Source organism: Sardina pilchardus, chromosome 17 (assembly GCF_963854185.1).
Source record: "Sardina pilchardus chromosome 17, fSarPil1.1, whole genome shotgun sequence".
Lineage (NCBI taxonomy): Eukaryota > Metazoa > Chordata > Actinopteri > Clupeiformes > Clupeidae > Sardina > Sardina pilchardus.
This window is the reverse complement of record NC_085010.1, coordinates 5,337,921-5,362,478: the sequence shown is the minus strand read 5'-3', so window position 1 is coordinate 5,362,478 and position 24,558 is coordinate 5,337,921. Positions and strand designations below refer to the sequence as shown.

Sequence of the window (24,558 nt, the reverse complement as noted above, 5' to 3'; positions counted from 1 at the left end):
TGGCAACAAGTTGTTTGGGAGGCATGCAGGGAAAAAACCTTTCTCACTCAAAATCATAAGCACAAACGTCTGGAGCGGTACTGGGCCTTCAACTGGGACCGTGTGCTTTGGTCAGATGAGACAAAGTTTGAGCTTTTTGGCAACAAACACTCTAAGTGGGTCTGGCGTAACAAAAAGATGAGTATGCAGAACAGCACCTCATGCCCACTTTGAAGTATGGGGGAGGATCGGTGATGCTGTGTGCCTGTTTCTCTTCCAAAGCGCCTGGGAACCTTGTTAGGGTGCATGGCATCATGAATGCTTTGAAATACCAGGACATTTTAAATCAAAATCTGGTGGCCTCTGCCCGATAGCTGAAGATGGATCGTCACTGGGTCTTTCAGCAAGATAATGACCCTAAACATATGGCCAAGTCTACACATAAATGGTTCACCAGACACCGTATCAAGCTCCTACCATGGCCATCTCAGTTCCCAGACCTCAACCCCATTGAAAACCTGTGGGGTGAGTTGAAGAGGGAGAGTGCAGAGGAGAGAACCCAGGTCGTTGGATGATTTGGAGATTTTGTGCAAAGAGGAATGGTCGAAGATCCCTCTTTCTGTTTTCTCTAATCTTGTGAAACATTATAAGACAAGATTAGGTGCTGTTTTATTAGCAAAAGAGGGTTGTACAAAGCATTAACATCAGGGGTGCCAATAATTGTGGCACACATGATTTGATGTAAAATAATTATTTCTTAATGTGTGATTTTTTTCCTTCTAAACAAATGCACTTGTATTAAAGGTTGGATTTTACGCTTTTTTTCATTGTGGTCCTATATTATTTGGGAAAAAAATGAATTTATTAGAATCTAAAGAACACATCTTAACCAGGGGTGCCAATAATTGTGGGGGGCGCTGTATATGCAACAATTATATAATTACCTTTATATTCAACTACTATACAAATACTGTTATATCCAACTATAAATACCTTCATATTCAACTATAAATACCTTTATATACAACAATTACACAAATAACTTTATATTCATCTATAATACAAATATTTTCATATTCAACTATTATACAATACCTTTATATTCAACAATCATACAAGTGTCCATTTCAGGATGGACACCATCCATTAGAATCATGAATCTGAGGTGCTTGTCTACCTGAGAACAGAAACAAAACCCAAACATTGCTTTAGTGTCTGAGTATTTGTTAAAAAAAAAAAAAAAAAAAAACAGTTTAGAAAAAAACAAAGCTGTTGTGTAATAAGGACATTCCTTCACACAGGATATCTACCATAAAGCAGCACAATGTAATTCTGTTATCTTAACACTTGGAGGTCCGGGGCCTTTTCAGACACTTTGAGGCAGTCAGCTATACCTTGAGATTTTTGAAGAAGTTGAGAAGTTGTTCATCTAACTAAAAACATCTATGCAAAAGTGGCACATATGGTTATATTCTAGAGGTCCTCCACAATAATTATGTGAGAGTAAAGTGGATGTAATGAAATTACTTTTTATTATAATTCTGTATAAACACAACTATTTAAAAAAATATTTTCAAAGGTTGAACCTGGAAAACAACGGCTCTGTATAAGTAAAAAGAACATTAAAAAATGTTTTGTAATTTTACTACAAATAGGAAAAAAGTCAGACTAAATGGGTAATTTAGTGAGTGGCTCTTTCAAATGCAAATCAAGGTGAATGGGCCAGCTGCAGGTGAGAGGACTGAAATCCTAGGATTTTCTTTTATTGATTTTAAAAAATGCCATTGATACATTCTCTTCTAAAACATATATATTTGGAAACTAGTTGATTAAAGGTTTCAAATGGTGTCACTTATATGTTTCTAAGACAAAAAATGGCAGAGATTGAGATGTGTGTTTGGAACAGTTTTTCAAATCCCCAGGGGGGAATTAGATTCCAGAGGGTTAATATTAGCCTAAAAATCTAGACGCCCCTAGCGGCAGCAAGTGTAATTTGGCTGGCGGGGCAGTCTAGGCACGATCCATTGAGCCAGGGAGCTGAGAACCCCCAGCACCAGCGGGCCAATCACAGGGCTTAACATAATGGTGACTGACATGCGACCAGAAGTTGTGACGGTAACGCATTCTGTTATTTGAAAACAAGAAGATGATTCGTTTAGCGTTATCCTATTGCGTGGAGAGGGAAGGTTACGCATCCTGCTACTTGAAAACAAGAAGATGATTCGTTTAGCGTTATCCTATTGCGGGGAGGGAATTTGAAAGACAACTGTTTATCCCACCCCTCCGATTGAGCCCTGTCTGGCTAGGTTAATATAACATTGGCTTCAAACTCATTTTGATGATACTTGGACTTTTTAAGTCAGTTTCCATTAATATGTGTTAATGGAAACCCAGTGCCTTAAAACATCGATAAAAAGTGTGGTTAATCAAATTAGTGTCTACACAAACCTGGTTGGTTGTGCTGCTAGCAAATCAGCATGTTATGATGTAAAAGGATTTATGTGTGTGTTTAAAATGATTATTTTTGGGCAGACATGACATGTTGGAGTGCAGATGCAAGAAGCAGAACATGACAGAGGATGCAGTTACAACACTGCTAACACTCCAGTGGAAATACATGAGCCGCCTAAAGAGCATTGCGTGCGCCATCAGCTCCATTAGTCAACGTCACACTGCAACTCTATTCAAATCAGGTGTGCCCAGGTGTGCCCTCAAGCGCCACCAGTGATCAGCATGGCCTCTGTGCACTAGCTTACCTGGCAAACCAGTTTCCTGTGTGTTAGCATGGCTGGCAACAAGCACCTAAGAAATACAATGCTCTCAAGTCTTAATGTCCATGGGCGGCTCTCTGGAGCAGTGCCACTCTGCTCGGCTTCAAGTCAAAGTGATTTTCACACACACACACACACACACACAAACACACACACACACACACACACACACACACACACACATACACACACACACACACACACACACACACACACACACACACACACACACACACACACACACACACACACACACACACACACACACACACACATACACACACAAAAGCTACACAAACACACAATTACTCATTAAATACTTGCATTTTGCCAGACACCAAAAGGAACCACATTGATGTTGGTAAGGTTCAGCCCACTGTTTTTCAGATACCTGCAACATGGTCAGGTTACTGTTAAAAGTGTTGTTGCCTTTATATTTATGGTGTTGGCAAATGCTTTTGTCTTAAACAACTTACAATATAAGAACACTACAACTGAACTACATTACAACTAATAGCTTCAAATAAAGTTAAAAAGCTGACATTAAGTATAAAAGTAATAGTAAAAATAACAACAATATTATTAACAATATCAAATGTCAACCATGAAAATAATGGCATTTTAAAAATAAATATAGCCACAAGCGGCGATGGCGGGCCTGAGCACCAGTGGTGCGGACCGGTGACATTTCGGAATCTAACACAGCAACATCTGTGAGTTGATGGGCATGTGCATGAGCAACACACATGCCCATCAAATGTGGTTAATTTTCGTGAATGTATGTGTCAACCACAACAGACAACATGCTAGGTGGTGCTACAGAGTCCCTAAGCCACACCCTAGGCCAGAGATCTGTCTCTGACTGGCGGCAGCAATAACACACAAGCCTACCTAAATTTGTTCAATTTCGTGAATGTATATGTCAACCACAACAGGCAATGTACTAAGTGGCGCTATAGAGTCCCTAAGCCACACCCTAGGCCAGAGCTCTGTCTCTGACTAGCAGTAGCAATAACACACAAGCCCACCAAATTTGGTTAATTTTCATGAATGTACAGTAGGTGTTGGGTTCAATTGGCCGGCTTCACGTGAGATCCTCACGAGACCTCACGTGTGAATCATGCTTATTTTATTGATTTTTTCCTAGTGAAGCTGCAATGACCCAAACAACCACCAGGTAGCACTTGTGAGCAGGGTTAGGAATGTCGGTTTTACGGATCTCGATGGGATCATGTTAACTGGGGATAGATAGATAGATAGATAGAGAAATAGATAGATACTTTATTGAAAATTCAAGGATAAACCATATATAAACAGATAGCACGTCATCACAAGCAGGCAGTCTTATCTAATTTACTGCAGATGTGACTCTGATTCGACAAATAGTCAATCATAAAACCACAAGCCTACTTCTGCGCGATACAGAAGTCTGCACGAACATGATATTACATGGTATTGACGTGTCCATAATACAATTGACAAAAATGAACCTTATTTCTGTGATCAATTGAAGACCAGTTATTGCTCCACAGCCCTAAGTTCGTGTTGATTTGGGAGAGTGCAGCCTGCAGCTCATACTGATTTGGGGAAAGATAGCTCCCTTCGGTAGACCAAAGAAACGTCAGCATAGTGGTTCAGCTGTATCGCGTCAGTACATTGCGTGCGCGGCCAAGGTTCGAATCTCGCCCTGCCATATCACTTTTGAGTATAAGGAGGCATAGGCTACCACACATAGCAATGGATTAGACCCTGAATAATATTAATTACTTTACATCGAGTGGCCAGGAACACGACATCAGTTTAAATAGGCTAATAGCTCCACGGCATTACAAGGTTATTTCCACGTTTCACTGTAGTCAGAAACAAAAGCATATTGATTGCATATGGGGTTAGAACCTGCAATGATCCGATGACAAGTCACCTGCTTTAGCCACTGCACTGCAAGAAGAAAATGAGCGTGAGTCGATAAATGATACGCCGGAGGAAACCGAAGAGGAGGGAAGGGGGTGGCAAAAAAGGGGTGATGAGGGTGAACACCAGACGGGGGGGGGGAAACGTAAATACGATGAAAATTATCTGGGTCTGGGCTTCACTTGGATCGGTAATACAGATTGCCCAAAGGCTCAGTGCGTAGTGTGCAGTGAGGTTCTATCAAACAGCAGTCTGAAGCCTGAAGTCTGAAGGGCAATGTAAGTCAACAACCCCTTACATTTTTTAAAGCAAAGTTTTTTAAAATGCAGTTTCATTCATGCGTTGGGTCTACGAAAGACGCATTACGGGCTTCATATCTGCTCAGTTACAGAATAGGGAGAAAGGAAGGGCCTGCCGCACAAAATTGCCGAAAACGTGTGTTTGCCAGCGGCCAAAGAGATGGTGGCGTGGTGGAGTGATTGGGGAGAAAGAGGCAAAAAAGTTGGACATGATTCCTGTGTCCAATAATACTGTGTCGCGCCGCATTGATGCCATGTCTGAAGACATTCTGGCTACACTAGTCAGCCGTGTGAGGAAAAGTGAGCTTTACTCTCTGCAAGTAGACGAGTCTACAGATGTTGCAAATCTGGCTGATCTTCTTGTGTATGTCAGTTACCTTTTTGAAGGAACGGTACAAGATTTTTTGTTCTGTCGGCCCCTTGCTACCAGAACAACAGGAGAGGAAATCTTCAATTTAATTGACGTTTTTATGAGGACCAATGGGATCGACTGGGAGCACTGTGTGGGAATTTGCACAGACGGGGCAAAATCAATGACGGGGAAACACACGGGGCTTTTAGCTCATATTAGGAGAGTCTGTCCATCCATTCGCTGGTTACACTGCAGTATTCACAGAGAGGCCCTTGCAGCCAAAAACATGCCAGCTGATCTACTTGCAGTGCTGAACGACGCAGTCAAACTTGTGAACTACATCAAAGCTCGCCCGCTAAATTCAAGAATATATTTTTTTTTATAACTTTTATTTTTGGTATTTATCAATGCATACACAAATACATTTCAGAGTAACCCATAGCCTTCCCACCCCCCTCCCCTCCCTTCCCACATGGGTAACAGTAAAATCATTAACACAGCACAGATATGTCAAATTTAAAAGAAAGAGAGGAAAAGAAATCCATTAGTCTCTCGGCATTATAATGCCTTTAACTCTGGCGATGCCATTTTTCCAAGTTCGTATTGTCCGTGGGGTTGCACCATTGACTTTGGCAGAGGAAAGTTCAAGGAAAAGAATATCTAAAAGGGTATTCAACCAATGTTCATATGACAGATTGTGAGGTGGGACCCACACTTGCACAATAATCTTTTTGGCTGCTGTTAGACCAGCAAGCCAAATTTTCCTAGACCTTTCATTCATACAAATTTGGGAGTCGTCATTGAGAAGGTGTAAGGCAGGGTCCATGGGCAATTGTACATCAATAAGATCAGACAAAGATTGTACCACTCTATTCCAAAAATCATATATTTTAGGGCAATCCCACATTACATGCATAAAAGTTCCTACAGTATTTTGTGAACAAAGAACACAAAATGGATGTGGTTCCAGTCCTATTAGTCTGACTCTAGGGGTAAGATACAGCCTGGTCCTAACCATCCCATAATACTACCATTTCATTTCGTATTATGGTCTGGAATTTCTTTGCTCTGAAGCGCTTGCAGGAAGCGGGAAGTAACGCCCAGTTCTGGTTTGAATTGATTGGACAGCTCTCACCCAATCGGCGATAGTTACTCATAACAACATAGCGCAGGCGTTTAACGTCATCGTCACGAGCGCCCTCCCCCTTTCGCCCTCACCAACCCGTCTCTTCGTTTATTGGCTGCTTTCTGGAGGGGGGGCGTTCTGTTACAATTCTACCGAGCAGAATGCTCCACAGAGGAGCACGGCCAGACTCGTAGTGGAGGCAATCCTTGGCCGGAAGTATGTGGATGGCTCGCGAGGCTAGGTAAGATATGCTCTGTGAGAGATCTTCATATGTATAAATTGATGATTGGGATTATGGGAGGAGCTACAGATATTATCCCAGCTTCCTTCCCAATTTATCACCCTCCCTCTAAGTCCCATTGTTCTATCCCATTCCATAGTACTAGGTTTAGAAGATACTTGGGAAAGTAGTTTGGAATAGAGATAGGAGACAAGACTACGTGGTGCTTCCTGTATCCATTTCACAGTAGGATGTTCTTTCATCCCTGTGCCCCAAGTAACGTTGTATGTTTTAAGGGCTGATCTAAGTCTAAAGTAAAAGAATAATGAATGCTTAGGGATGTTGTATAAATTCAAGAATATTCACATACGTGATGAGATGGGCAGCGATCACAAATCACTGCAGTCTGCATGACAAAGATTTTCTGAAGAGGCTAGCCTATCTAGCGGACATCTTCTTAGCTCTGAATGAACTCAATCTAAGTCTGCAGGGAGTCAGTGTAACTGTGTTCAACACACAAGACAGGATTGAGGCAATGATCAAGAAGCTACGGTTCTGGGCGAGTTCTGTGAGTGGGAACACACACCTGTGTTTCCCTACGCTTCATGAGTTCTTGGGGGGAAATGACGTGGACATGGGTGAGCATGTGAAATGTCTCATAATTGAACACCTCAACCAACTCGCCGAGCAGCTACGGAAACGCTTCCCACCTATGGACGCATCTCACGCTTGGATTCGCAATCCATTTGAAGTTTCCCTGCCCGTCCCACAGCTGTCATTTCATGAGCAGGAGCAGCTGATCGAGCTGTCCTCTGATGGAGCCATGCAGTCGCAGTTCAAACAAAAGCCACTTGTGGATTTTTGGACCGAGTTACAGACATCATACACAGTCCTGGCAAAGCAAGCCTTGAGAGTTTTGATGCCCTTCGCCACAACTTATCTCTGCGAGGCTGGTTTCTCTGCTAGTGCAGCAGTTAAAACTAAACATCGGCAAAGACTGGATGCTGTTGAGAAGGATTTGAGGCTTAAACTGTCTTCCATTGCGCCAAACTTCGGAGAACTTTGTGCCAAGATGCAAGCCCACCCGTCGCATTAATATGGGTGAATATTTGTTGGTACTGATATTGATATTATTGCTACAAATATAGGCCTACCGGGAATACTCACACATTCTCCTCCCCGTCTCTCACCCCCCTCTCTCTCTCTCTCTCTCTCTCTCTCTCTCTCTCTCTCTCTCGCTGCAGGCTGAGCGACTTTTTGCGCTGCGCTTGAAAAGTTCCAGATGAATCCGTTTTCTTCTTGTAATTTAGGCCTATTTTATGTTTCAGAGCCTATGCTCTTTGATACTTATGTTGTGGATTGTGTGTAATTTTATTGTTGACTTTTAACGTTTAAGATTGATCCTCGTTTTTATTTAGTTTATCCATTGTTGTTTTGTTATTATGCTGTTCTGCTTATTTGCGCATGATTACATATGAGTCTTTTGGCGATAAAAAAAGCTTTGCTGCATTTTTTTGGAGGGGAGGGGGGCAGTAATAACACACAAGCTCACCAAATGTTATTAATTTTCGTCAATGTATGTGTCAACCATAACAGACAATGCGCTAGGTGGCGCTATAGAAGCCCTAAGCCACACTCTAGGCCAGAGCTCTGTCTCTGTGTGGCTTAGGGACTCTATAGTGCCACCTAGCGTATTGTCTGTTGTGGTTGACACATACATTCACGAAAATGTATCAAATTTGGTGAGCTTGTGTGTTATTACTGCCGCTAGTCAGAAACAGAGCTCTGGCCTAGGGTGTGGCTTAGGGACTCTATAGCGCCACCTAGCACATTGTCTGTTGTGGTTGATACATTCACGAAAATGAACCACATTTGGTGGGCATATGTATTATTGCTACCGCTAGTCAGGGATAGAGCTCTGGCCTAGAGTGAAGTTTAGAGACTCTATAGCGCCACCTAGCACATTGTCTATTATGGTTGACACATACATTAACAACAATTTGGTAGGCTTGTGTGTTATTGCTCCGCTAGTCAGAGACAGAGCAATGGCCTAGGGTGTGGCATAAGGACTCTATAGCGCAACCTAGCCTGTTGTCTGTTGTGGTTGACACATAAATTGATGAAAATTAACCAAATTTGGTGGGCATGTGTGTTGCTCATGTACATGCCCACCTATGTTCCCTCTAAGCTGCGCGCGTGCGCGGATGCGCAGGTCAGTCGAAGTGGCCGCGCAACAGATTTTTCAGACCGCGCATATTTTTCAGACCGCACAAACTTTTTTTTTTTTCAGGGGTTAAAAATGTGACTATCAAACGCGATGTAGCCTAGTTAACAAACATTTAAAATACTGACATGTCTGACAACCAAGTCGGATGTAGACAACGTTACAAACAAAGTATTCTTAAGGCTCTTGGCGGGTACCATGACGAAAAGAAAGGCTGAGCAGGTGCTCCAGAAAAAGGTCTGCCTAACATTTAAAAATGAGTGGCTAGATGAAATAGTCCAAACTGACACAAAAGATGGTCCAGGTAGGATACAACTTTCAGAGATATTTACATATTTGCTCGGAGGCAAAAGCGAAAGGGGAGTTCGCTAGTGGTAAAACTTTGTCCGAGTGGAAGCTTGATTACCTAAAGTAGGGGTGCTACGGCCCGTCGCGCACTTTAATGCAGCCCGCCGAGCATGCATTAGTTTATTTATCATAGATTTTGCCCGATAGGTTATCATTGGCTGTTCGCTATTTTTCCCAGCAACAGCGTTGGTAAATGTTACAGCAAACTACTTTACACTATTCTTAGAGAACGTTTGCAATGTCAATGTCAAAACAGCATGTTACATAGAGATTATACTCTTTATAGTCTCCATTGCAATAGCTCTAATTTACGTTATGTTACTCATTTGATTGGGAACGCGTTTGAGCGTGCACAAAAGGGATCCAGCTGGCTTGTCATTGTTGATAACTGATATCTCCATTTAATAAGAAACGTTTAAAAGAAAAACGCAAAGAGTAATGCACTCCTGAGCATTATAATAGACTGTGAGAAGGCCATATGCACAGCAGAGTGCGCCGGCAAGAGTCTTAAAGTGACAGTGCACCATAAATGAATTAAACAGCATCATATTAACCGTCTTTAACAAAATTAGTTTCTCATTATTGTCATGTAAATTATATATATATATTCATGGGTTTCATCAGGTCCCTTTCCACAGGTGTATTAATCAAGCACCATGCAGGCTGCATTCATAATCAAGGTGCTTGATTGTATACACCTGTGGAAAGGGACCGGATGAAACCCATGAATATGGGGGGGGGGGGGAGGGGGGGGCATGGTCATTTTTGGCAGGTCGCGTGGTTGCGAATTGCTCACAGCGCCGGTAAAACCTGCGCTCAGAAAAAAAATGTTTTGCTCAGTGCTGAAAAAAATTAGAGGGAACATTGATGCCCACCAACAAGTACGTGTTGCTTTGTTAGATTCTGAAATGTCACGGGTCCGCACCGCAGGTGCTCGGGCCCGCCATTGCCGCTTGCGGCTGAGATACATATGTACAGTTTATTCTAATATATTGTAATACATTAATATAAGACTAGAAAATGTAATTCCATGGATGAAATTACCATTGCATGTAAATGAAAAAAGGTTGCTGTGTAAAACATTGTATTAGTTAAAAAGACAACATATTGTATGACACAGTAAAGAATAAATAGCCTACATAACAATAACCCAATTAGGCTACAGTTCCACTGAAATTACTTGGAACCCCACATTTAAAAAGTGATTTATGGTCTTTTAGTCAGTTAAGTGAAAAGTATGATATTCCTAGACGGGATTTTTTCCGATACCTTCAACTAAGAGATTTCATTAAAAAAGATACAACAATTCTTATTGACCAAAGCAGTTCATGCATAGAGCGACAGCTTTTTTCACTCCAATTAGGCCACTCTATAGGTTTCTTTTATAAATTGCTGAAGGAATACTTTACTAAGGGCACTTTACACCTGAAGGGTAAATGGGAAGGAGAGCTTGGTGTGGAGATTACAGATGAGGAGTGGGATGAGGTATGGGATAATGCAAGGACCTTGAGTATCTGCAATAGGGTTAAAGCAGTTCAGTTAAAAATTTTGCACAGAGCTCATATATCCCCCTCCCAACGTCATAAGTTCAGTGCTGACCTCTCCCCCCACTGTCTTAAGTGTAAAACAGAGATAGGGAGTCTCACTCACTGCCTGTGGTCCTGTTGGAAAATTAAATATTTTTGGAACAAGGTGGGGCAAGATATAAACAGGATTTTATCAATGTCACTACAATGTGATCCTCTTTGCATGTTACTTGGGATATCAAACTGTTTTATTAGTGATAAATACAAAGATAAGTTATATAAAATGTTAACTTTCTGTGCTAGGAAGTGTATCCTATTAAATTGGATATCTGACAAACCCCCCTCTAGAACACAGTGGCATAAAGTTGTCATAGAATATATATCACTGGATTATCTGACATGTAAACTGCATGATAAGGATAAGATTTTCCGCAGAACATGGGAACCTTTTATGTCCTTTATGGGGTTAAATATTGAAACCATTCTGATAAGAGGATTCATGTAACAAATTGAGAGGACCTTTATTTTATTTTATGTTATTGTATTTCATTTCCAATTTCATATTCATTTATCTCTTCATTCTATGTTGTCATATAATTAATGAGCAAATCTGTTTGTATATCTGAGTCTTTAAGCCGAGTCTTGTTTTTCTGTTGTATGTCGTTTGTTTTGTGTTGTTAAAACCAATAAACATAATGTTTAAAAAAAAAAAAAAAAGTGATTTATGAAAATGCATTAAAATTGTGGATAGTAGCTTATTTTGGAAAATAGCCGAGGCAAACTCTTCATTTATTAGAATAAAAGACTGAGATGAAGTTGCCAACTTAGTTGCAAGCGCTGACACTTTGTTTAGTAGCCTATGAAGTTCAACTACACTGGTAGGATAGCTTACATAGGTAGCCTACATATCTACACTTTAATGCAGGTAAGAAGTAGGATAACCTATAGGCTTAGATCCCATTAGGCTAGCCTACGGAATACAATCTCAAACAACGTCAATCAACGATGATGCAGCAACAGGTAGGATATCTAGCAAATGTAACGTTAGCTTACGGTAGGATGTTTTATGTAGGCTTCACAATACATTACAGGATGACCTAGTATTTAGGTTATTCAAAGTGTTTCCAAGTGTATGACTATCCTAGGAATGTAGGCTACAATAACAAAGGTTTTTAATTTGTGAATGATATCGAAAGCTTTAAATGATTGCCTGGCTGTCGCTACGTTAACGTTAGGTTTGACTGTCTTTAGCTATTGATATATCGTTAGCTAACCGGTTACGGTGACGACAAGCAAATCAAGTAGCCTCTGCTAAGGAGTAGGCTATGGGCTATCCTCCTGAGACCCGGGAAAATAAAAGTTTTAATTTTGAGAATTTTTTTAGATGATTTAAGTATTTTGGTCTAAAGAAACATGCTGCAGCAAAAAAAAATCCAAAAATGTTCTTAGTTGCTGTGTTATCAGATGTCCTTTGCAAAGGACATCGGGACTATCCGAATGTCCTAACCCTATGGGAATTATGAATGTGTAGTAATAGTATTGCATTAAAGTCAATGGAGTGTTAGGGTATGTGAGATATTACAGGCAAATAGGTGGCCAAGAAAGGCTTTGCTCCCCCTCAAGTGTTTTTAACATAGCTTTCAGAGATGGCTACTATAATGAAGTGTTGCCATAATGGCTGAATAAGCATTCAGACAGCCATAATAATGAGCCTGGCTCATCAGTGTTGCAGCCAGGCTGCATACATGGCACACTGTAGAGCTAGGTTTTAGGTTTGGAGGGGTTACTACACTCTCCCTTTAATGAACATGTGTTGAAGAAGTGCAATGGCTTGCTGTGAGGGCATCAGAGAGTATCAGTGTTGGGAAGGTTACTTTAGAAATGTAATGTGTTACAGTTACAAGTTACCCTGTTTAAAATGTAATAGTAGTGTAACTATTTGAATTACTTTTTCTGAGTAACGTAACTAATTACTTTTGATTACTTTTTGATTACTTTTCCGATTTTTTAATGATATATATACTCCCCAAATCCATGCGAAGATTTCGGCCTTGGTCTACAGGCTGCCGAGCAGTTCTGTACAAGCGCACAAGGCAGCAAGGGCATTCAATACATGAATTAGCATCACATTTTTTGTGAGGATAATATAATGATAATCATAACACGTTTACAGGCAGGCATGTAGGCCTACGCTGATGATGCTGTAGACGTGATAGAGCCTATCAGAAGGTCCCGTATCAAACTATGGCTGTGGAGGGAAACAGTTCTTTTTACATAGAATATTCTTTGCAAGGTTTTGCTGACAATATTGAGATGTAATTCAAATTGTAATTTTGAAAAATTGCAAAAGTACCTGTAATTGAATTACAAATGTTTCTACAGTAACTGTAATATATTACTGTTACATTTATTTTGTAATTTAATTACATAACTCAATTACATGTAATGCGTTACTCCCCAACACTGGAGAGTATACACCATGATAGGGACTCTCATTATTTGACCTCTGACCCCTGTGCCAAAGACCCAAGAGATGAATGAAACGTTAGTGTTCAGGGCATCCTAGGATGGCAGAGGTACACTAAAGGGATGCTTGACGGATAAATTGTAAATGTGAAAGCACTTTTACAGGTAAATGGAGTAATCAGTTGCCCAAAATACACCTTTTTACAAATTGGGCAATGTACATTGAGGCAAATTCACCTACGATGTACTTATTTCTTAATAAACCTTAAAGCTCTAGCTTACACACTGCTTCTGGGGCTGCATTGTACCTTAAGGGATCCCCTTTAATCCTGTATCTCCTTTTTTTATTAGAAATAAGTAGAAAAGACCTTGTTGTCTCACTCAACCCTCTGCCTTATAAAACTTTAAAATTGGTTAAAAAGCAGGGGGTACTAAGTCCCGATGTCCACTACAGGGGACATTGAACAAAAGTTATGTTTTGAAGGTGTTAAAATTGCTGGATCTTTCTGAATTTTTTCTGAATTCAAGTTGAGACTGTCATTTTTATGACACAAATTGACTGTGTGCAATAAAACACATAATAATGACCAAAAATGGTCAGTGAAATGAAGTGCTGCCATGAAATGAAAAAAACTCAATAGCCGCCATTTTGAAAATAAAATTTGTGAAATCTGTTAACCCAACCCACATAATTGTGGTATCACCAGAAAGCCCAGGATGTCCTCTTGAGAGTACAAAAGGATTGAAATAGTTGGCATGAATGGTATTTCATGTATAAGACTAAGACTGATGTCCCCTACAGAGGACAAAAATGAATGGCCGGGTCTCAGGAGGCTATGGCAGGAGACAAGAAGATAATGTCCCGCAGCTGTGGCATGGTAGAATGTTTTCACAGCTGTTACAGCTTAATGAGCACCGACGTAACAATCTATCTCACCCGCCAAAGCGTCTCAACGTTAACTCTATGGGAGTTTTTAATTATTTTATCATAAATATCTCAAAAAGTATAAAGTTCACAAATGTGAAAAATACATTTAACAAATCTCCATTTCAAGACCTTTGTAGGAGTGCTTGAATGACGTCAAACGGTTCAGTGGTTCTAGAGCCTTTGATCGTTGATTTTGGTCGGAAGAAGAATAACTATAATTTTAAGAAGAACAGTGATAACAGTTGACATGCAATGTAATTATACTGTATATATATTCATATTTGAATATGTAGCTGAGATACATACTGTATGTACAGTACATTCTAATATATTCTAATACATAAATATAAGATTATACTGTATTAATATTTGAGATGTTTATGTCCCTTACCAGAACACTGGTCGAGAAGTGTCTCCCACGTATATGGGTAGGTCAGGTCGCTTTTCAGATAGGGTCTTTAGTGTCGGGTAACTAAGAAGAAGACAATTCGTCAAATAATTTAAATGTACATTACATTTGCATGACTTATATTGCTCAACGGCACAACAGTTGAAGCCGGGAATGGAACCAACAACACGTGCCTTACAGCCACATTTTTATCATTTACAACCAAATGATAAACAAATAACTTAGCACACTAACTGTCACTTCTCATTTACTGCCTCAAGCACTACAGTGGATTGAAGCAGATCTTTGATACACAGCAAAGCACCAGAGGTCCACCCACCCCACCCCACCCCACCCCACCCCACCCCACCACAGTCCACCCCCAGCCCAGACCAGTCCACCCACCCCACCACCGCCCAGTCCGGCCCAGCCTACCTGAGGTGGTCTGAGTGCATGTGGCTGATGTAGATGAGGTCAGCCTTGCAGAGCCTGTCCAGGGAGTCGGGCGGAGGCTCGTGCAGCAGCCACCAGCCACGAGCAAACGCTGGGCCCGTCAGCCAGGGGTCAAACATCATCTTCCGCTCACCCAACTTCAGCTCCATGCACGCATGAGTGAGATACGTCAACTAGACAGAGATGAAGAAAGGCAGAGAGAGAAGAAGGGAGAAAGAGAGGGGGCAGAGAGAGTGAACGAGAGATAGAGAGAGAGGGGTGAGAGAAGAAGGGAGAGGAAGAGAGGGAGAGAGAACGAGAGGGAAGAGGTTAAGGGAAAGACTAGATTCGCGGGTGATATCTTTATGTATATTGAAATAAATGTATTCGTTTTTCCAATAAACATTCTCACTTAGGCCACACAAAATTACTAGATTAGATTTATTCGTACAAGCAACAAACAACAACACATTTACTTTTCTCTATAACCAGAGCAAGCACATTTACTTTTCTCTGGATACCCAGAACAAACAACAACAAATTTACTTTTCTCTGGATACCTTTGTTGAGCATCATTTGAACAGCTATTAAGTGCCAGACCACTCATCACACACCACTGGTCGAGACGAGAGGTGACTTTTTAATCTTTGTTTTGTTATGTTGTATGTACATTAGTGAAATTGGCAGCATCCATCAGCTGACTGACCCTGATTTCTAGATATCAACATTGACCATAGATAAACCCATATCGGTCGACTTGTACTTACAAATTTTGTACATTTCACAACAACTTTTGCATACTATTCCATTGTGTTTCCAATCTCGGAAATGTCCAAGAATTAAATAAAGGTTAAATGTGTGGGCTACTTGAATGTGTTTATGTGAATGGAACACTACAGACACCTATCTCTAAAAGTTTTTTTTTTAACTGCTACAATTTCGGACCAAATGATGGACTCCGAGGCCTAAAACCTACTGGCCAATTATCATCTTGGGTGCAAAGGTTCAGAAAATTGTTTAGCAAAAGCTATTGCAGTTTGTTGCAGTTTGGCACTCAATAGATAGATAGATAGATAGATACTTTATTGATCCCAAAGGGGAAATTCAAGGTCCCAGCAGCTTAAGACACCACACACAACATACAATACAATGTAAACAGGAAAATACAAAGCAAATCAACAAATCAACATGACTAAAGGAGCAGTAAAATACTATGGATAAGATGTGCATGAATGTACTGAGGAGGATTGGTACTGTGATCCAGTGTGAGGTGTGTGTCAAGTTGGTAGTGCAAATAAGTCCAACAGTGCAACAGTGCAAGATTAAATTCTAGTGACCAGCAATAAATATGTACAGTACAAAGTGTAAGCATCCAACAGTGCAAGATTACATTCTAGTGACGAGCAATACATATGTACAGTACACAATGTAAGCATTGTAATAATAATAACAGTACTAGTATAAATATATGGACAATTAAAATAGACCTAACATAGTAATAATATAAGAGTTATAGCAGCAGTGCAAGGATAGTTAGATATGGGTGCAGACATTAGTCATTGGTCAAGTATATGGACAAAAGAGGGTAGGCATGTAAGCCATGCCATGTAAGTGTATAAGAGGGTAGAGGTGCAGATATACTATGCATATGTAACAGGGCGGTCAGGGCAACCACCCCAAATCTGTAGCCTGACTACGCCACCCTGGGGCCTAGCGCCTCAGGGAACCTTTAAGAGATTGGGACCTTTACTATACAGAGCGTCACAGGTTCGATTAAGCATAACGAGACATGAATTCCTTAAATTAACGATTTATTGAACACAAAAGACAGACATTCAACAGAGACAGACAGAGCTTGCCGGTGGGGGCAGGCTAATATCAACGGTGACCAGTTTATACCAAACACAGCAATTCTACAGTATGAAAGTGTTAAGTAGTGCAGCTCTCCACAGCAAGCAACTCTCAGTACACACACGTGCAATTACTCTGGTTCTCCAGCAGGTGACTAGGCCCCCCCCCCATTAACACTCTGCCTGCTCACTAAAGAAAGACAATGGACAAAGACAATCAAACCAAAAGTCACAGACAAAATAGTAAATCAAATATCAAACAAAACTAAATGAAGACAAGACAGCAGCCTGACCAACTGTAGCAGTCCGGAGAGGCAGGCGACATCACCCCTGCCGTAGTCCGGACAGGCAGGGCACCCAGCTACAGTACATAAAACGATAAACATTAACCACAATGACAAAAACTAATACAAACAGAAACACTCAAAAAGGTCGCATACCTGGTGGAAGGCTCTGGTGTGCTCACACACCTTCTTGCAGCAGAGCCTACACCGTTTGCTAGCCACCATGCTCTTAAATAGGCTGCACTTGAGCCCGTTTACCAATTAAGGTCACTGCCCCGCCCCTCATTACTCAATTGGCAGGCTAGAGGGAAGACACAGGGGCAGCAGTCAGTCTATCCTACTACATTCTTCCCCCCCAAGATGTATCGTCGTCCCGACGATACACCTTTAAAACGAGCACATGAGGGGTTGGTAAGGGCTCACTCAGGCACAAGTCCACATATAATTCAAATCAAGCAGATAATTGGCAGCCAGGTTGACCCCGGTGCTGCCACTCAACCCCATGATGGGGATGAGTCTGGTCACTGGACCAGACCCCAGATACAGGGGACCCCGCGACCAGCGCGGCTACCCAAATGCTCCAGTGGCATGCAGTCTGGCCAATGGGCCAGTTCTGCTACCCAGATTCAGGGGACCCAGTGTCTCAAGCACTGCTACCCAACTGGGGACCCAGTGTTTCAAACACTGCTACCCAACACACAAGGACACAGCATGGGCAGTAGGCCAATGCTGGAATGTGGAACACCAGGGGCCCCTCAGAAAACCCCGCTAATGGGACCCACCCCATGACCCAGTGATTCTCTGAGGCTGACCCCCGGCTACCTATTAAAATGGTTAAAATGGGTAAGCTGCAAAACCCATGGCAAACACACATACCCTGACTTCCCCCCCATAAGTCCAAAAGTCTTGCTCATCCCACTCCAACATGAATCCTCCTGATAGTGGGTATAGTCCTTTCATGGGTCAATCCCGCCCAACCGACGGAGGCGCCATCCGCCGGACTGGTCAAAAGGAGGCACAGAGGACTTCAACACGGTGAGGGTAGGGACTTGGGATGTTGGAGGCTGGACTTCAGAGGGTTCCTGGTATGTGATTTTCTGGTCAGCTGCTGTCTTGTCTTGAAAATAAGGAAAACAAAGAAAAACAAGCACAACACAAATATGCAACTCTAACAAAAGAAAAGAAAGGAATTCATGTCTTTAGCTTGCTGCCGACTTACGCCAGAATGTAACAGGGCGGTCAGGGCAACCACCCCAAATCTGTAGCCTGACTACGCCACCCTGGGGCCTAGCGCCTCAGGGAACCTTTAAGAGATTGGGACCTTTACTATACAGAGCGTCACAGGTTCGATTAAGCATAACGAGACATGAATTCCTTAAATTAACGATTTATTGAACACAAAAGACAGACATTCAACAGAGACAGACAGAGCTTGCCGGTGGGGGCAGGCTAATATCAACGGTGACCAGTTTATACCAAACACAGCAATTCTACAGTATGAAAGTGTTAAGTAGTGCAGCTCTCCACAGCAAGCAACTCTCAGTACACACACGTGCAATTACTCTGGTTCTCCAGCAGGTGACTAGGCCCCCCCCCCATTAACACTCTGCCTGCTCACAAAAGAAAGACAATGGACAAAGACAATCAAACCAAAAGTCACAGACAAAATAGTAAATCAAATATCAAACAAAACTAAATGAAGACAAGACAGCAGCCTGACCAACTGTAGCAGTCCGGAGAGGCAGGCGACATCACCCCTGCCGTAGTCCGGACAGGCAGGGCACCCAGCTACAGTACATAAAACGATAAACATTAACCACAATGACAAAAACTAATACAAACAGAAACACTCAAAAAGGTCGCATACCTGGTGGAAGGCTCTGGTGTGCTCACACACCTTCTTGCAGCAGAGCCTACACCGTTTGCTAGCCACCATGCTCTTAAATAGGCTGCACTTGAGCCCGTTTACCAATTAAGGTCACTGCCCCGCCCCTCATTACTCAATTGGCAGGCTAGAGGGAAGACACAGGGGCAGCAGTCAGTCTATCCTACTACATTCTTCCCCCCCAAGATGTATCGTCGTCCCGACGATACACCTTTAAAACGAGCACATGAGGGGTTGGTAAGGGCTCACTCAGGCACAAGTCCACATATAATTCAAATCAAGCAGATAATTGGCAGCCAGGTTGACCCCGGTGCTGCCACTCAACCCCATGATGGGGATGAGTCTGGTCACTGGACCAGACCCCAGATACAGGGGACCCCGCGACCAGCGCGGCTACCCAAATGCTCCAGTGGCATGCAGTCTGGCCAATGGGCCAGTTCTGCTACCCAGATTCAGGGGACCCAGTGTCTCAAGCACTGCTACCCAACTGGGGACCCAGTGTTTCAAACACTGCTACCCAACACACAAGGACACAGCATGGTCAGTAGGCCAATGCTGGAATGTGGAACACCAGGGGCCCCTCAGAAAACCCCGCTAATGGGACCCACCCCATGACCCAGTGATTCTCTGAGGCTGACCCCCGGCTACCTATTAAAATGGTTAAAATGGGTAAGCTGCAAAACCCATGGCAAACACACATACCCTGACTTCCCCCCCATAAGTCCAAAAGTCTTGCTCATCCCACTCCAACATGAATCCTCCTGATAGTGGGTATAGTCCTTTCATGGGTCAATCCCGCCCAACCGACGGAGGCGCCATCCGCCGGACTGGTCAAAAGGAGGCACAGAGGACTTCAACACGGTGAGGGTAGGGACTTGGGATGTTGGAGGCTGGACTTCAGAGGGTTCCTGGTATGTGATTTTCTGGTCAGCTGCTGTCTTGTCTTGAAAATAAGGAAAACAAAGAAAAACAAGCACAACACAAATATGCAACTCTAACAAAAGAAAAGAAAGGAATTCATGTCTTTAGCTTGCTGCCGACTTACGCCAGAATGTAACAGGGCGGTCAGGGCAACCACCCCAAATCTGTAGCCTGACTACGCCACCCTGGGGCCTAGCGCCTCAGGGAACCTTTAAGAGATTGGGACCTTTACTATACAGAGCGTCACAGGTTCGATTAAGCATAACGAGACATGAATTCCTTAAATTAACGATTTATTGAACACAAAAGACAGACATTCAACAGAGACAGACAGAGCTTGCCGGTGGGGGCAGGCTAATATCAACGGTGACCAGTTTATACCAAACACAGCAATTCTACAGTATGAAAGTGTTAAGTAGTGCAGCTCTCCACAGCAAGCAACTCTCAGTACACACACGTGCAATTACTCTGGTTCTCCAGCAGGTGACTAGGCCCCCCCCCCATTAACACTCTGCCTGCTCACAAAAGAAAGACAATGGACAAAGACAATCAAACCAAAAGTCACAGACAAAATAGTAAATCAAATATCAAACAAAACTAAATGAAGACAAGACAGCAGCCTGACCAACTGTAGCAGTCCGGAGAGGCAGGCGACATCACCCCTGCCGTAGTCCGGACAGGCAGGGCACCCAGCTACAGTACATAAAACGATAAACATTAACCACAATGACAAAAACTAATACAAACAGAAACACTCAAAAAGGTCGCATACCTGGTGGAAGGCTCTGGTGTGCTCACACACCTTCTTGCAGCAGAGCCTACACCGTTTGCTAGCCACCATGCTCTTAAATAGGCTGCACTTGAGCCCGTTTACCAATTAAGGTCACTGCCCCGCCCCTCATTACTCAATTGGCAGGCTAGAGGGAAGACACAGGGGCAGCAGTCAGTCTATCCTACTACATTCTTCCCCCCCAAGATGTATCGTCGTCTCGACGATACACCTTTAAAACGAGCACATGAGGGGTTGGTAAGGGCTCACTCAGGCACAAGTCCACATATAATTCAAATCAAGCAGATAATTGGCAGCCAGGTTGACCCCGGTGCTGCCACTCAACCCCATGATGGGGATGAGTCTGGTCACTGGACCAGACCCCAGATACAGGGGACCCCGCGACCAGCGCGGCTACCCAAATGCTCCAGTGGCATGCAGTCTGGCCAATGGGCCAGTTCTGCTACCCAGATTCAGGGGACCCAGTGTCTCAAGCACTGCTACCCAACTGGGGACCCAGTGTTTCAAACACTGCTACCCAACACACAAGGACACAGCATGGTCAGTAGGCCAATGCTGGAATGTGGAACACCAGGGGCCCCTCAGAAAACCCCGCTAATGGGACCCACCCCATGACCCAGTGATTCTCTGAGGCTGACCCCCGGCTACCTATTAAAATGGTTAAAATGGGTAAGCTGCAAAACCCATGGCAAACACACATACCCTGACTTCCCCCCCATAAGTCCAAAAGTCTTGCTCATCCCACTCCAACATGAATCCTCCTGATAGTGGGTATAGTCCTTTCATGGGTCAATCCCGCCCAACCGACGGAGGCGCCATCCGCCGGACTGGTCAAAAGGAGGCACAGAGGACTTCAACACGGTGAGGGTAGGGACTTGGGATGTTGGAGGCTGGACTTCAGAGGGTTCCTGGTATGTGATTTTCTGGTCAGCTGCTGTCTTGTCTTGAAAATAAGGAAAACAAAGAAAAACAAGCACAACACAAATATGCAACTCTAACAAAAGAAAAGAAAGGAATTCATGTCTTTAGCTTGCTGCCGACTTACGCCAGAATGTAACAGGGCGGTCAGGGCAACCACCCCAAATCTGTAGCCTGACTACGGCACCCTGGGGCCTAGCGCCTCAGGGAACCTTTAAGAGATTGGGACCTTTACTATACAGAGCGTCACAGGTTCGATTAAGCATAACGAGACATGAATTCCTTAAATTAACGATTTATTGAACACAAAAGACAGACATTCAACAGAGACAGACAGAGCTTGCCGGTGGGGGCAGGCTAATATCAACGGTGACCAGTTTATACCAAACACAGCAATTCTACAGTATGAAAGTGTTAAGTAGTGCAGCTCTCCACAGCAAGCAACTCTCAGTACACACACGTGCAATTACTCTGGTTCTCCAGCAGGTGACTAGGCCCCCCCCCCCATTAACACTCTGCCTGCTCACAAAAGAAAGACAATGGACAAAGACAATCAAACCAAAAGTCACAGACAAAATAGTAAATCAAATATCAAACAAAACTAAATGAAGACAAGACAGCAGCCTGACCAACTGTAGCAGTCCGGAGAGGCAGGCGACATCACCCCTGCCGTAGTCCGGACAGGCAGGGCACCCAGCTACAGTACATAAAACGATAAACATTAACCACAATGACAAAAACTAATACAAACAGAAACACTCAAAAAGGTCGCATACCTGGTGGAAGGCTCTGGTGTGCTCACACACCTTCTTGCAGCAGAGCCTACACCGTTTGCTAGCCACCATGCTCTTAAATAGGCTGCACTTGAGCCCGTTTACCAATTAAGGTCACTGCCCCGCCCCTCATTACTCAATTGGCAGGCTAGAGGGAAGACACAGGGGCAGCAGTCAGTCTATCCTACTACATTCTTCCCCCCCAAGATGTATCGTCGTCCCGACGATACACCTTTAAAACGAGCACATGAGGGGTTGGTAAGGGCTCACTCAGGCACAAGTCCACATATAATTCAAATCAAGCAGATAATTGGCAGCCAGGTTGACCCCGGTGCTGCCACTCAACCCCATGATGGGGATGAGTCTGGTCACTGGACCAGACCCCAGATACAGGGGACCCCGCGACCAGCGCGGCTACCCAAATGCTCCAGTGGCATGCAGTCTGGCCAATGGGCCAGTTCTGCTACCCAGATTCAGGGGACCCAGTGTCTCAAGCACTGCTACCCAACTGGGGACCCAGTGTTTCAAACACTGCTACCCAACACACAAGGACACAGCATGGTCAGTAGGCCAATGCTGGAATGTGGAACACCAGGGGCCCCTCAGAAAACCCCGCTAATGGGACCCACCCCATGACCCAGTGATTCTCTGAGGCTGACCCCCGGCTACCTATTAAAATGGTTAAAATGGGTAAGCTGCAAAACCCATGGCAAACACACATACCCTGACTTCCCCCCCAATAAGTCCAAAAGTCTTGCTCATCCCACTCCAACATGAATCCTCCTGATAGTGGGTATAGTCCTTTCATGGGTCAATCCCGCCCAACCGACGGAGGCGCCATCCGCCGGACTGGTCAAAAGGAGGCACAGAGGACTTCAACACGGTGAGGGTAGGGACTTGGGATGTTGGAGGCTGGACTTCAGAGGGTTCCTGGTATGTGATTTTCTGGTCAGCTGCTGTCTTGTCTTGAAAATAAGGAAAACAAAGAAAAACAAGCACAACACAAATATGCAACTCTAACAAAAGAAAAGAAAGGAATTCATGTCTTTAGCTTGCTGCCGACTTACGCCAGAATGTAACAGGGCGGTCAGGGCAACCACCCCAAATCTGTAGCCTGACTACGGCACCCTGGGGCCTAGCGCCTCAGGGAACCTTTAAGAGATTGGGACCTTTACTATACAGAGCGTCACAGGTTCGATTAAGCATAACGAGACATGAATTCCTTAAATTAACGATTTATTGAACACAAAAGACAGACATTCAACAGAGACAGACAGAGCTTGCCGGTGGGGGCAGGCTAATATCAACGGTGACCAGTTTATACCAAACACAGCAATTCTACAGTATGAAAGTGTTAAGTAGTGCAGCTCTCCACAGCAAGCAACTCTCAGTACACACACGTGCAATTACTCTGGTTCTCCAGCAGGTGACTAGGCCCCCCCCCCCATTAACACTCTGCCTGCTCACAAAAGAAAGACAATGGACAAAGACAATCAAACCAAAAGTCACAGACAAAATAGTAAATCAAATATCAAACAAAACTAAATGAAGACAAGACAGCAGCCTGACCAACTGTAGCAGTCCGGAGAGGCAGGCGACATCACCCCTGCCGTAGTCCGGACAGGCAGGGCACCCAGCTACAGTACATAAAACGATAAACATTAACCACAATGACAAAAACTAATACAAACAGAAACACTCAAAAAGGTCGCATACCTGGTGGAAGGCTCTGGTGTGCTCACACACCTTCTTGCAGCAGAGCCTACACCGTTTGCTAGCCACCATGCTCTTACAGTTTTTTCCAATCGTTTACACACTAAAATCAAGATTAACAGACAGTTAACAATACTTAACACTTAAGAAGCAAAACGCCTGCGCAGAGTAGTACAACAGTAAGCACAAATTCAGCTTCACACTTTTTGCGAAACATTACACACAGTGAATGTCAAAACGTAAAACACATTTTCACACCTTAGACACAGATAAAGATTGTTAGGTACTTCCTTGTCATTATAAAGCCCTGGCTTGCCAATGACCACACCAATGAACAAATTGAATAATCACATCCACCAGGTGTGTAAGCACACATGTGCAAAATTGAAAACGCAGCACTCAGGTGTGTTATGCTCGATCCTCGAGGGGCGTTCCCACTGATCTATAACTAACA

General features: G+C 43.3%; 1 protein-coding gene across 1 annotated transcript in view; it reads right to left on the bottom strand.

The window, feature by feature from the left end:
- The window catches only part of LOC134061801 (cytidine monophosphate-N-acetylneuraminic acid hydroxylase-like), a 99,018-nt gene that overhangs the window by 42,240 nt on the left and 32,220 nt on the right, over positions 1-24,558 (bottom strand). The window contains exons 5-8 of the mRNA XM_062517602.1: positions 14,974-15,164; positions 14,542-14,622; positions 3,075-3,141; positions 1,075-1,156 (exon numbers count right to left, since the gene is read on the bottom strand). Coding sequence (XP_062373586.1) covers positions 1,075-1,156; positions 3,075-3,141; positions 14,542-14,622; positions 14,974-15,164 — 421 coding nt within the window. The remainder of the gene's footprint in view (positions 1-1,074; positions 1,157-3,074; positions 3,142-14,541; positions 14,623-14,973; positions 15,165-24,558) is intronic.